The sequence below is a fragment of the Petaurus breviceps genome, unplaced genomic scaffold, assembly GCF_028583685.1.
Source record: "Petaurus breviceps papuanus isolate PSGF00001 unplaced genomic scaffold, PetGlider_PUasm1.0 90731, whole genome shotgun sequence".
Taxonomy (NCBI): Eukaryota; Metazoa; Chordata; class Mammalia; order Diprotodontia; family Petauridae; genus Petaurus; species Petaurus breviceps.
Genome location: NW_027187325.1, coordinates 285,777 through 301,094, shown reverse-complemented (window position 1 = coordinate 301,094; position 15,318 = coordinate 285,777). Strand labels below are relative to the sequence as shown.

Here is a 15,318-nt window from a genome sequence, read left to right as displayed (position 1 = left end):
TTTAGTATCATCCTCAACTCTCTTATCAGTTGTCTAATCTTGCCATTTCTACTTCCATGACATCTCTTCTATCTGTCCCCTTCTCACTACTCATGCAGTCATCATCTGAGTTCAGATCCTCATTACTTCTCACATGTCAATAGTTTCCTAATTGTGCTTTCTGTCTCAAGCCTCTCCCCAATCCAATACATTCTTTACAGAGCCCCCAAGGTTATTTTCATTAAGAAGAGGTCAATGTCTCTCTACTGCCTCTAGGGAAAAATATAAACTCCTCTATTTGGTATTTAAAGCCCTTTAAAATCTTTGCATAGATCACTCTATGATCTAACAGATCTGTCCTTTTTACTGTTCCTCACACAAGGTACTCCATCCCCTATCTCTATGCCTTTGGACTGGCTATTCGCCAATTCTCACCTCTTTCTCATCCCTACCCTCATGGAATTCCTTACTTTTTTCAAGATTAATAATAATAAAGATGCTGCCTTATATTTGGGAGCCTTTCTTTCTCCTCCCCATCTGCTAGTGCCTTCTTGTATGTATTTAAATATTTATATGCTATCTTTCCCCGAATGTAAAGTCCCTGAGAACGTTATTTCATCTTTAACTTCATATCCTCAGAGCCTAGAACAGCACTTGGATATTGTAAAAAAGCTTACTAAAAAAACTGTAAAAATAAAAATGCATGCTGATTGACTGACTGCACTTGAGAAGTATTTTGAATATACATCTGTGTAACCTCTGGCGAGTCATTTTATCTCTTGGGGACTCAGTCTGTTCAATTCCAAAACAAGAGTTGGACTAGACTGAGCTCTAAAGTAGTTCTTAAGCTTTGGTGCCCAGAACCAAATATAATATTCCAGAGGTGGGTTGCTGGATCAGAGCAAAGTAGAGTCTACAACCTCCTTGGTCCTAGATCCTGAATATCTTTTTTTTTTTTTTTTGCCTTTTGGAGGGCAACTGGGGTTAAGTTACTTGCCCAAGGTTACATGGCTAGTGTTTTTGTATGAGTGTTAAGTGTCTGACACCGGAACCGAACTTGGGTTCTCCAAACTCCAGGACCGGTGCTTTACTCACTGCGCCACCTAGCCGCCCCCCTGAATATCTCTTAATGTAGCCTAAGAAAATATTAGCTTTTAGATCTATCATAGTTACACTGCTGACTCACATGGAGCTTACATTTTACTAAAATCCCCAGGTCTTTTTCAGAGGAGCTGTTGTTGTCTAATTACATCCTACCTTTCATCATTTGTGAAGCTATTTTTTTTTTTAAATCCAGTATATAGGAAAGAACTTAAATATTTATAAGGATAAATATATCATTGTTAGATTCAGCAAATATTCTAACTCATCAAGATCTTTCTTTCCTCCTATCCACTGTTTGCTCTCTGTGCCAGGTTTATGATATCTGCAAATCTGATAAGCACACTCTCCATGACTTTAAACTAGACAATGATAATAATGTCATAATAATGATAATAAGCACAGATTGCTAGAGACCTCCTCCCATGATGTTAACAAACCATTAGAAGTTACACTTAGGTTTGGCTCCTCAACCAGTTCTAAATCTACCTAGTTCACATCTTTCTATCTTGTCATTAAAAAAGCTATCAAATATTTTGCTAAAATCCAGGCAAACTGTATCTATATTTTCCCCTTGATCTACCTACTTAATAATCTTGACCAAAAAAAGGGGTTTAGTCTAGCATGACTTTTTCTTGATGAAGTCACAATGGGCTTCGTGATAACCCCTTCTTTTTCTAGATGTTCACTAACCACCTCTTTAGTACCTTCCAGAATTTTGCTAAGAGTTAAGATAACTGTCCTTCAGTCTGTAGATTCCACTCTTTTTTATTTTTTAAAAGTGAAACACCATTTCCTTTACTCTAGCAGTACCTCTCCCTTCTCTATAATCTTTAAAATATCACTGTCAATAATTCAATCACATCCACCAATTATTTCAGTACTTGTGGATTCAGTTCATTTCAACTGATTTGAACATCAAGGGAAAGGAGGTTCTATTCTTTTTTATCTTGACTAGCAATACCCTGTTTTGGCCACTTTTCCTGTTCTTTCTAGTTCAGGGTCCATGCTCCTTAGAAGAGACAAAAGAAGCAAAATATGAATTAAGTAGTTTTACCTTCTATTGTTAGTTACAATTGTCTCATCTACTCCAGGCTATGGCTCTTTTTCTTCTGGATTTTTTCTTTTCCTCAACATTTTTTGTTTCTAGCTTTCATTTTCAATTATAGCTCATTCTGAGCACTTCTAATACTATTCCTACAGAATCATGCGTGGTTTTTTTATTCAGCCTCTATTACTTGGTCTTGCTTTCCTTTTCAGTACATCTTCAAATCTAAGTTAGGTGGTCAATTTCCTGTGCATCCACAATGATCTCTTCAGATAACTCCTCTGCATCCTCATCATAAGAATTGTTTCTACTTGTCCCTTCAGAATTTAATTCTCAAGAGCTTCCCATCTTTCTTGGGCTGACTTTCCCTGTGGAATTCTAGTGCGTTATCTTACCTACCTATCCTTCTTTTGAAGCACTTGAAATCCATTCTTCTAAAATCTAGGATGCATATCAGATTATGCCTGGCTTTCCTCTCCTCTATTATAAACTCTAAAAGGGAGTGAACATTTCCCACTAAGGTACCTATTATTTCCACTGGAGCAACCAGTTACCCGCTATTGGTGAAAATCAGCTCCAGAATGGATATTCTCTTTGTTGGTTCCTCTACCTTTAGAAAAATGAAACTGGGGCGGCCAGGTAGCACAGCGAGTAAGAGGCTCCAGTGTCAGGATGACCTGGGGATCGAATCTGGGCTCAGACACTTACCACCCACCCAGAAACACCTGGACGTGTAACCTTGAGCAAGTTACTTAACCCCAATTGCTTAGGGGTGGCCAGGTGGCTCAGCAAGTAAGAGCACCAGCCCCAGTGTGGGGATGACCTAGGGATCAAATCCAGGCTCAGATACTTAGCAGAACACCCAGAAATAACTGGCTGTGTAACCTTGAGCAAGTTATTTAACCTGCTTTAAAAAAAAAAAAAAGAAACTAATGTCAAAGCTAGGGACAGCTAAGTGGGGCAGTGGATAGAATGGTGGGGCCTAGAGTCAGGAAAACCTGAGTTCAAATCCAGCCTCAGACACTTACTAGCTACTAGCTATCTGACCCTGGCCAAATCATTTAACTCTGTTGGACTCAGTTTCCTCATCTGGATGAGAAATGAGCTGGAAAAGGAAATGGCAAATTACTTCAGTATCTTTCCCAAGAAAACTCCAAAGGGGGCCACAAAGAGTCAGACACAACTGAAATGATCAAACAATTATTAGCTGTTCCTGCTTTTGGCAGATATCCACACAAATACTGACATCTCCTATCATGCTTCTGCTTGTTATCTATTTCCTCTTTTTGTTCAGGTGGCAATATGTTCCCATCAGAAAAAATTCTTTCAATTTTCACACAAAAGCTCTTTATTATTTCCCAGCTCTGGTTCCTAGATTTCCTGAGTACATGAATAAATCTTCTTAATATGGAATAAAAGGCAGTGTGGCATAATGGATAGAGCACTGGACTTTGAGACAGGAAGTTCTGGGTTCAAATCCCATCTCAGACATTTACTAACTTTATGATACTAGCCAAGTCATGTTATTTCCTTAAATGTATTTCCTCATCTGTAAAATGGGGTGTAATAATAGCACTAACATCAGTTATTTTGAAAATCAAATGAGATATTGATGCAAAGAAAATAAAATGCTGCCCTACTCCCCTTCCTCCTTCCCCTGTACCTATTTTGTTTCAATTAAATACTGTATACTGTTTTAGAAGCCTATTACAAGCATAGGTCTCATCCTACCAAGTTAGAGTAATACCTATGAGGTAACAATTAGCATGGTTAAAGGTCATTTCTTGGTGTCTAAACACTGTGCTTTTATATTTAGTGATTTGATGTTTTATTACTTGCTTCTTGCTTGAATTTTGTTTTACTACTTGCTTCTTACTTGAATTTTGTCTGTCAGCTTCTAGGTTTCTCAAATTATTTTCTTCCTGCTTTATAGCTATTTCCTATGGCATTTGGCTTGATGGATATACATAGGCAATTTTCCTTCTCCCTCTTCACCTTTAATTTAAAGTCTTTCTGATTAGATTTACAAAACTCTAGGAAAATATATTCTTATTCATTCTACACTTGCTAGGTATATTCTATCTCTGGCTAGGAGACTGCTGTTTCTGTATTTTAAGCTGTACAGTTTCTTTTTCATGTTTCCAATGTCCAGCTAATCACATCATCTAGTTCAAATTATTCCTCGACTGAAATATTTCCTCAGAGTACTTATGAATATTATCTAAATATGCTGTTTATGTGTGTTTGTGGTTTTTTTTTTTTTTGGCTTTTTTATATTAGATTACAAGCAGCATTTCTTTCATTTTTTTTAAACTCTCCCTTTAGCACTAATATAACAAGCATCCAACAGTGGTTGACATTAGTAGTACTCAGTAAATATCTGTTGAGTAATTACAATATAATTGAATAAATTATTTCTATACTTAATAAAAGTCTGTATAACAAATTTTCAAAATCACTTAGTAACCCCCTTCTCCAACCCAGGAAATTTATCCCTTTAATTAACAGTTAACCATGCTCTGGTATAAACTCACCCATAGTGGCAACCTGCTTGATAAACTGCTCTTTAGGAAAATATGTCTCCCATCAGCATTCTTTAAATCCCTTAAAAAAGGAGGAAAAATATTTTAATAATTATTATATATTTTTGAAATAATAGGCAACATTTATATGGCATTTTAAGATTTGCAACATACTTTGTGCACCTTATCTCACTGATCCTCATAATCCTGTAAAATAGGTACTGTCATATATCATCCCCATTTTACAGATGAAGAAACTGAAGCTCATAATGATTAAGTGATTTGCCCAGAGTCACCCAGAACTTTATTTACTGTCACCTAAATCACCTAGGGAGATCCAAGTTCAAATTTGGCCTCAGACACTAGCTGAGTGCCCTGGGCAAGTCACTTTACTTCTGGCTGCCTTACTTTCCCCAACTATAAAATGGGGATCATAATACCACTTACCTCACAAGGTTACTGTGAAGATAAAATGAGATAATATCTGTAAAGTGCTTAGCACAGTTCTTGGCACATAGTAGGAATTTAATACTTATTGATTTCCCTTGATGTTCATTCAGTAAAAGAAAAACTGTCAAGTAGAAAAATCTTTGTATCAAATACTTTCATTTTATCTTTCTTTATGCCTTATCTTTCCTAAATCTGTTCATCTTTCTCACCATAATTTATAACCTCTCTTCCATGCAATGTTTTTCTACTAAATCATACCTTCACTGTGTCTTTACTTTTCTCAATTCCCAAACTTGACCCTTTTATTAAACTCTACAATATATCCTTTACTACTAAATCCCTTTCCTCCTTATCTTATCACCATCCTTGTCTTGTCAAATACCAATCCTGAATCACTTCCACCATCTGTCAGACTTATCCTATTTTTTTTTCATTTCTCAAATGCTTTATTAACTTCTGATTTACATCATTCATTTCCACCAGATTTTGAGTTACAAATTTTCTCCGTTTTCTCCCTACCCACCGCCCCAAAATAGCAGTCCCACAGGATATCCCCTTCTCCAATCTGTTCTCTCCCATACCCCTTTAGACTTTTCCAGTAGGGCATGGTGGATCTCTATGCTCCAGTGCCTGTATATCTTATTTCCCAATTACATGTAAAATACCATTAATAATAGTGTATGTGTGTGTACACACACATATAGTTAAACATTTGATATTAAAACTTTGAATTCCAGATTTATTCCCTTCCTCCCTTGTCACCCACCCTTACTGGAAAGATAAGCAGTTCAGTATAGGTTGCACGTGTGTAGCTAATGCAAAACATTAACATAGTAGACATTGTAAAAGACTGACTATAATTCCTTCCCTCCTATCCCACCTCCCACTTGTTCTATTCTCTACTTTGATCCCGTACCTTTTCAAAAGTGGCTGCTTCCAACTTCCCTCGCCCCCAACCTGCCCTCCCTTCCATCATCCCCCCTCTCGTCCCCTTCCCCCCTATTCTCCTGTAGGGTGAGATACCCTATTTAGTGTGTATTTCATTCCCTCCCTGAGCCAAATTCAATGAGAATAAGGTTGACCCATTCCCTTTTGCCTTCCTATTCTTCCCCTCCATTGTAACCATTTTCCCTTGCCTCTTCTATATAAGATAGTTTACCCCATTCTGTCTCTCCCCATCTCCTCTCATTATATTCCTCTCTCACCTTTTAAATATCCTCCCTTCCTATTAAATTGGTCCTGTGCCCTCTATCTATGTATACCTGTACACATATATACATTCACATATGTATTCATATGCCCATATACCCTCATATATAGACACACACACATGTCTATTCCCTTCAACGATTTTCATACTGAGAAAAATATCATCAGTTACAATTACTGTTTTTCCATGTAGGAATGTTAACAGTTGAACTTTGGTAAGTTCCTTATGAATTCTTTTCCCTGTTTACCTTCTCATGCTTCTCTTGCTTCTTGTATCTGAGTGTCAAATTTTCTATTCAACTGTTTTTTTCATCAAGAATGCTTGAAAATCCTCTATTCCACTGAATAACCATATTTTCCCCTGAAACATGATACTCGGTTTTGCTGGGTAGGTGATTCGTGGTTTTTATCCCAGCTCCTTTGACCTCCAGAATATCACCTTCCAAGCCCTTCGATCCGTCAGTAGAAGCTGCCAGATCCTGGGTTATCCTGATTGTGTTTCCACAATATTCAAATTGTTTCTTCCTGGCTGCTTGTAATATTCTCTCCTTAATCTGGGAATTTCAGAACCTGGCTATAATATTCCTAGGAGTTTTCTTTTTGGGATCTTTTTCAGGAAGTGATTTGTGGATTCTTTCAACTTCTATTTTGCCCTCTGGTTCTAAAACATCAGGGTAGTTTTCCTTGAGAATTTCTTGGAGGATGATTTCCAGGTTCTTTCTTTGATCATGGCTTTCTGATAGTCTAATAATTTTTAAATTATCTCTCCTGGATCTATTTTCCAGGTCAGTGGTTTTTCCCATGAGATATTTCACATTGTCTTCTCTTCTTTCATTTGTTTGGATCTGTTTAACAGCATCTTGATTTCTCATAAAGTCATTAGCTTCCATTTGCTCCAGTCTAATTCTGAAGGAATGATTCTCCTCAGTGAGCTTTTGAGATTCTTTTTTCTATCTGGCAAATTCGGCTTTTTAAGGTATTCTTCTTACTGGCTTTTTGAGCCTCTTTTGCCATTTGAGTTAGTCTATTTTTAAAGTTGTGATTTTCCTCAGTCAGGCTGTTGACTCTCATTTCATAATTTTCTTGCATTGTTCTCATTTCTCTTCCCAATTTTTCCTCCACTTCTCTTATCTGCTTCTTAAGGTCCTCTATGGCCTGTAACCAGCTCGTATTTTCCTTTGAAGCTTTTGGTGCAGGAGTTCTGACTTCACTGTCTTCCTCCTGGTTTCATGCTTTGATCCTATTTGTCCCCAAAATAGGAGTCTAATTTTGGAATCTTCTGTTTGCTTTGTTTCCTTTGCCTGGTCATGTCGCCCCTCAGTCACTTGACCCCTGGGCTTTTTGCCATAGTAGGACTCTGCCATCAGAAAGGGGAGCTTCGTACCAAATGCTGGGGTTTTCTCAGCTGTCGGAGGTATTAGTTGGGTGCCCTCTTTGAAGCCTCCACACGCTCTGGCAAGCTGGTCACATAACCCAGGATCTCCACCCTAGAATGCAATCCAGATCCAAGCAGGTTAAAGCAAGAGCGATTACCCCTGAGACTGGTCGCTTAGTCCCCTTACACTCTGTAGGCCAGGGGCTGAAGCTGCCATGTGGCTGTGGCTCCTCAGTGGCTTCTTGCCCTGGGGGAAGAGGCCAATGCACTCCCAACTACTGGGTCCCAAAATCTGCACCGCACTGACCTCTCATTTTGTCCTTTGCATCTATGTTTTGATAATTCTGGACCGCCACAGCTGCTGGTAATCTGGAGTCCCTCCGGCAGGAGGCTGGTCAGGCCTGCCCTGGGGCTAAAAACTCTGGCTCAAGTAGGCCTGGGCTTGGCTCCCAGAGCACTTCACTGGCTGATTCCTGCCGGCCAGCCGGCCTGCCTGGCTGTCCTCAGCGGGAGGTTGGCTTCTCTGTGTCATCTTGTGGGTTCTGCAGCTCCAAAGTTTCTTTAGAGTCCCCCTTTACATGAATTGGGGAAGGTGGAAGCCGGAGCCCCGTGGAAGTCCTGCTTATACTCTGCCATCTTGACTCCGCCCCCAGACTTGTCCTATCTTAATCACCAGTTGTTGAACAGAGCTGGAAAAAGCCAAACAACTCAGCAAACTGGATTCCTTACAAATGTATGTGATATAAACTCAACTGATTCCTAATTACAGTGAGATAGTCCCTTGATTCTTCCATAATTGATGTTCTACCCTGTTGTCCACAATGGCTATTTCAAAACTTTTCTTCTCTCTTCACACTCTCAATACCAGCATTCCCCCTGCCCTCTCAAATGAGGATGGAGCCTCATACTTGTAACAGAAAATAGGAACCATTTGTTATAAACCCTTTGTCTCTCCCACTCTGTATCTCAAAACTCCATTTTTTTCTGCCTTTCCTATCATGATCTCTTATGATGAGGCAGCCCACATCTTCACCATAATCAATCTGTCTACATATGCCCCAATCCCATTGATTTTTTTTAAAAAGTTTTTATTAGTTTGTTCATTACATTACTACAGAGTACCATGTATCCTTTCTCACCCTCCCCTCAAGTCATGCCATATGAAAACTAGTAATTTTTTTCTGAGAGGAAAAAAAAAGTCAGCAACAACTGACTAACATACTGAAGAAGTCTGAAAACATGTGCAATATGGAATATCTGTGGACTTCCCACCCATCTCTTCATTCAAGTCCCACTTGTTCTTCATAATTTTGTTACATTTACTTTTGATTTTTTTGGTGTGTCATTCTTTTTATTTATGCTGTAGTTACTGTATATATTGTTTTCTTGGCTCTGATTCCCTCATTCTGCATCAATTTATGTAGATCTTTTTATGGTTCTCTGTACTCATCACAAACATAATTTATTATAGTGCAGTAATATTCCATTACACTCAGGTACTATAATTTGTTTAGCCATTCCCTAGTTGATGGACATCTACTTTGTTTCCAATTACTAGCTATCACATAAAGTATTGTTATAAATATTTAGGAGTTTACGAGGACTTTATTGTTGGCTTCCTTATTCTATAAGCCCAATAATAGTTTCTGGTTCAAAAGGTATGAACATTTTCGTCACTTTATTTGCATCATTCCAAACTGCTTCCCAAAATGCTCCACCAAAAATGTATATATTCCCATATCCCCACTAATGCTGACTGTAGCTATTTTTGCCAATTTGCAGGATGTAAGGTGAAATATTAGGATTGTTTTGATTTGCATTTCTATTATTAAATATTTGGAGAATTTTTTTCATTTGGCTGTGAATACTTTGCAATTCTTTTAAGAACTGTTCATATCTTTTGACTATTTACTGGGAAATGACTATTAATCTTATGTAGATGTATATATGTATGTATGTATGTATATATGTGTGTGTGCCTAGTTTAAATAACTTGGGTACTAAATCCTTTACAAAGCAATCTGATACAAAGATTTTTTTTCCCATTCAACCACTTCTCTTCTTATTCTAGATACTATAATGTTGTCTAGACAGAAGCTTTTCAATTTCAAGTAGTCAAAGTTATGTTTCCTTTTACAATTGCATCTATCTCTTGTTTGGTTCAGAATACATCTCTTACCATAGTGGTGAAAGGTATATGACCTGTTTTTCTTCTAATGTTTAAAAATAGTATGATCTTTAAAATTAAGGTCATATATTCATTTAGCATGTATATTGTGGTATGTATGTGTGGTGTGGTGTGCTCTAAGCCTACTTTGACAACAGACTGTCTTCCAGTTTTTCCATCAGTTTTCATAAAATAAGGAGCTTCCCTACATAACTTAAGTTTTCTACTTACCAAACACTGTAGTATTGAGTTCTATTGTTTCTGAACCTTCCTTATTCAGTCTGTTCCATTAAAAAAAAGGATATTTCCATATATGCAGCACAAAATGAAGAGAGTGAAAGGTTCAATAGAAAACCATGAATTTCCATTTCACACTCTTTACTTTTTAAAACTAGGTAATAAATATAATTCATCATTTTCAAAGCTACCCTCCTTTTCTGTGCTTTTTTTCTTTGGAGGGGGAAGGCAAGGCGATTGGTGTTAAGTGACTTGCCCAAGATTACACAGCTAGTGTCAAGTGTATGCTGCTGGATTTGAACTCAGGTCCTCCTGACTCCAGGGCCTATTCACTGTACCACCTACCTGTCCCAGTGCTTCTTTTTAGTCTTTTTTTTTCCCCCTCTGCTATGCACTTTTAATTTTTCTCCCCCCATCATCAACTCTGTATCTATTCTTTAACTGGCACAAGATGTTTTTTAATGACTGCTGTTTATAATATAGTTTGAGGTCTTGAAATGCATCCTCCTTCAGTTTTACTTTTCATTTCCCTTGATATTGTAGATCTTTTGTTTTTCCAAATGAATTTTCAAAGATTACTTTATCACGGTCTATAAATACCCCCCCTTAGTAATATAATTAGCACTGAAAGGGTAAATTAATTTTAATAGTATTGTTATTTTTATTACATTGGCATGACTCTGCCACAAACACTGAATTTAGGCCTATGGGCACAAAATGTTTATAAACATTAACAAAATGTTTTTAAATACATAAAATATATAGAATTACAAAAGAACATAATTATATTGACATGTTACCACAACATTAAAAAAAATTCATGGATCTCAGGTTAAGAATTCCTCCTCCAAAGGACAGCACCAGATTATCAGACTTTGAGTTCATGCCAAAGTCAGCAGAAAAAAATAAGTGGTTCTAGCCTGTAGAAAAGATGCCTCAAAGTGAACATAACAGCTTTCTTTAACTATTTAAAGAGTTGGCTATTGGGTGGAAATGTGATCAGGTTTGTTCTCTTTGCCCTAGAAGGTAAAAACAGGAACAAGAAACACATGGTGCAAAGAAAAGTATACCACATTTGCAATCAGAGGAAATCAGAGCACCCTGGTTTGAATCCTGGCTCTGTCACTTACCACCTATATGACCTTTAGGAAGTTACTCACCTTCTTTGGGAGTGAGTTCCTCATCTCTAAAATAAAGGGATGGTACTAGATATAATCTAAGGTTCCTTCCAGTACTAAATCTCTGAACCTATGATCCTAAGTTTCAAAGAGACAAATCTTGGCTTCCCTTACAAAGACATCCAAACAATTAGTGCTATCTATAACTGGCATAATTCGTCTAAGGATGTAGTTATTTACGCCTCACTGCAGGTCAAAGCAAAGGATGACACTTATCAGGTATGAAGTAGGGGTTGGCTCCCTGCTCCGTCCTTCATCCTGGTCAGTAAGTGCTTTTTTTTTTTTAACCTTATTTTGGATTCTGGCTGTCTTAGACCATGGAAACAACTGAAATTGCTTCATCTTTGGCACACAGTTTCTGTTTTGGAAAGGTTTGAGAACTGGTAAGGATTGAAGAAAATGTTTAGTCTGCCATCTTGTTGCTCAATTAACCCAGAAGTTCTCCTGATCCTATTTCTTAGATGACCCCTGATGTCCTGTCTCAGAGAGAATCTATGATGCTCTAATCATTCTGCAAGACAGATGTCAAGGAAGTAAAGTAGAAGGAATTGCTGAAGAAATGAGGTTCAGAGGATGTTAACTAACAATCTCATTTATGACAGCCACAATCTAAGGTTACATCTCACTTTGCAAAGGTCAGATCACTGACGTTGCTAGCTAGGTTATCAGTTACTCCTTGTGTTTAGCTAACTCAGAATGCCTCGTTTCCCAGCAGATAGATCACTGTCAAGAGTTAAGACACTTAGCTATTTTATTTTTTAATCTTTGTTACAAGGGAAGACTATCTGGGTAGAGGCTCAGGGACAGATCTATTTGGAAATGAATTTAATATAAAAGAGAAATGTAGCAGATTTTTTTTAAGTGTTAAGGTATTAGTACATCTGTAAGATTTGACCATCTATTCCACATTTAGTGCTATGCTTCCTTCTCCATGCCTTTAGTCACTGTTTTTTATGTCTTTTCTTCCTCGTTTCCCCTCCTACTCCGCTGAGTTCCAACCTGTCCTTTTAATCTTCAATGAAATGTCATCTCTTCTATGAAGTCTTACTTGAAGTTCTGCTTGCACTTCATACAGTACTTTGTGCCTCTTATTAAAGTTATTTGTTCATGATTATACCTCTACCATCTTAAGTTCCATGGGGTGAGGGACCATGTAGTATAAATTTTGTATTATCTTTAGTACCTCTCAGTACCTTTGTACTTCGGGTACAAAGAAGATAACTGATAAATGTTACTTGAATTGATTTGCAACCTTCATCACTTTACTAAAGAGAATATAAAGGATGGTGACATGCTCAAAATAATATGTCAAGTTTTATTTAGACCTTTAAAATACATATATGTATATTTTATTTTATTTTTGCTTGTTGGAGGGCAATTGGGGTTAAGTAACTTGCCCAAGGTCACACAGTTAGTTTTTATATATGTATGTTTTAAAGCCAAATTCTATCCTCTTTAGTCAGGCTCCAGTATACACGTGATTAAAAGGGCATCCTGGCCTCACGGAAACCAAAGTGCACCTCAATTTCCCAGCAATGCTCAGCTAGATTAGAATGTAAAGAACTATCAACAGGGTACTAGCACTTTGGGCTTTCTTTGTATCCCCAACACTTAGCATGTTTCCTGACATAAAGCAGGGTTCTCAATGAATGTTTACTGATTTACTATCTACCAGTCTCTGAGGTTATGAAAGAATGAGCCACCAGTGCGAGTTTAGGCATCTAGGTGCTAGATTAGAAGCTAAATATCACTGAAAGAAAAAGGAAAAAAACTTTAGGCCTGGGGTGGGGAACCTGCATCCTCAAGGTCACATGTGACCCTCTAGGTCCTCAAGTGTGGCCCTCTGAATGAATCCAAACCACAGAACAAATGCTTTTCTCAAGGGGATTTGAGTTAATCTTTGTTATAAGGGAAGGCTAGCTGGGTAGATTTATTCTGTAAAGTTTGGTTTCAGTAAAAGGGCCATACTTGAGAACCTAGAGGGTCACATGTGGCCTCAAGGCCACAGGTTGCCCAACCCTGCTTTAGGCCAATGTTTTCTGAACCCCTAGTGGTTCCTTGCTAACAATTTTTTAATGGTGACATAAGCAGCAAATGACTGTCCAGTTATGTTACAAATATATTTTTTCTCTCTGAAAACACACATATGAATGTTTGAAGCTTTATCGGTTAATTTTTTTTTTAGTGATTCAGAACCATCATGATCCTGAGCACAATGATTTGGGGTTTGTGCAGTGATTACATTAAACCAACTGCTTCTAAAGCACGTGTTCTTGCAGCTGCTAACCTATCAACAATTTGTTTCCAAACCACCACAAGGGTTTGACCAATTAAACAGAAACTGATTTCTAACAGATAGACAAATGCACTCACATACTCTCATTTATGTTCTGTACATTGCACCAGAGTAGCTCCCTCATTCTCCTCTGTTACCCTGTAATAGTACTTCATCAGCTATGTAATCATGGGATTAAGATATTACAAACATTTGTGTCCTTACAGTACAAATGTCAGGCTATTTAAAAAACATATTGACAAGGCATGTGCACTACAAGCCACCTTGAAACCATCATGGACATCACAAATGTTCTGCAGAAATAAACCTTACATTGCCTCTCACTGAAATATGAAGGCTATTTTCTGATTTAAACTTATCCTTCGTTTATATTACTATTCTTCTCTCTGGCAAATTTCAAACAAACTGTTTAGAAATACTGGTCAGTTGTTCAGCAGAGTTTTTGTGAGAGTATAGCTAGTGTGCCAGTGGTAAAAGAGAAGGAAGTATGTCTGAAAGCTATGTTGATAAGTCTGTTGATTTTTTAACTGGAAAGAACAAAATATGAAAATACACAATACTGACTCACTTATTTTTGTAAATAAACAAGGCAGAAAAGTGATTAAATCTTCCTATTGACTGTTAGCAAATTGAAAAAAACCTGGCAAGTTCATATTATTGCAGCAAAATTAATTCTGTCATGTTCCAAAGAATTAATTATTAGGTGTATGTTTGAAGATGATTTTGTTAAGAGGCTAGAGATAATAACCATTTCTAAAAATACATTGTCTCATAGGATACATATGTCCAATGATGATGAATTTCAAAGTATATTTATGCATTGTAATTAGATGAGAGACCTGATATAACCTCCCCATTTTAACTGTATTTATAAGATATCTTCATGATGGAAATAGAAGAGTATGTGCTATTCTGTCATCAGTTAACAGAATGTACAATTAGGGAATACATTTTTAATCAAATTAATACTCTGAAAGAAACTGGTCTCACTATAGTGCACTATAATTGCAAAGATGGTGCAAAATCAGCAAATGGGAAATCTGGAGATGTTGCTACATATATTAAAAGTATTAATGAGGGTATAGCATGAATATACTATGGGATATACAAACAAGTTTTAGCATCAAAAAAAATGCCACAACATCTCACAAGCATGTTACATGAAGTTGTCAAACTAATTTTATAAAATCAAATCCCCACTAACTCTCAAGTATTTATTATTTTATGCAAAGGAATGGGCAGTAAGAATGTTACACTTCTAATGCATTTAAATATTAGGTAGCTTTCTTATAGGAGAGTTATTACTCATTTATTTGCATTGAAAGAAGAGTTAGTTATCTTCTTCACTGATCATCCTTAAGCACTGATTGAATGGTGATATCACATGTCTATAAAGATTAGCATATTAAACAGGTATTTTTTCAAAGTTTAAACAACACACCATTACAGGGTGCAAATACAAACATATTCGACATTCAAGACAAAGTAAAAAGTATAACTGAGAAACTTATATTTTGGAACCACACAACTAAAAATAGTACCGAGTGCTTTGTGATATTACATTATTTCTCAGAGAATTAACTATCTTTGGATCAGGTTGTCAAGAAAGAGAATGGTGATCATTTGATATTTTTAGAAGTGACTTTCAATGCCTATAGTCTTGGAGCTTCCAATAAAATAAAATTAAACTGGATTTACAACCCATTTGATATGTTTTATATCTCTAATGAACTGACAATAGATGGAAAAGAAAATT

At 36.9% G+C, this 15,318-nt stretch overlaps 1 protein-coding gene across 2 annotated transcripts in view; it reads right to left on the bottom strand.

Annotated features, from left to right (window-relative positions):
- MAP3K2 (mitogen-activated protein kinase kinase kinase 2) overlaps window positions 1-15,318 on the bottom strand; it is a 98,624-nt gene that overhangs the window by 57,096 nt on the left and 26,210 nt on the right. For both annotated transcript variants that reach the window (XM_069066857.1, XM_069066856.1), the window contains exon 2: window positions 4,663-4,732. In XM_069066857.1, coding sequence (XP_068922958.1) covers window positions 4,663-4,666 — 4 coding nt within the window. In that variant the 5' untranslated portion in view covers window positions 4,667-4,732. The remainder of the gene's footprint in view (window positions 1-4,662; window positions 4,733-15,318) is intronic.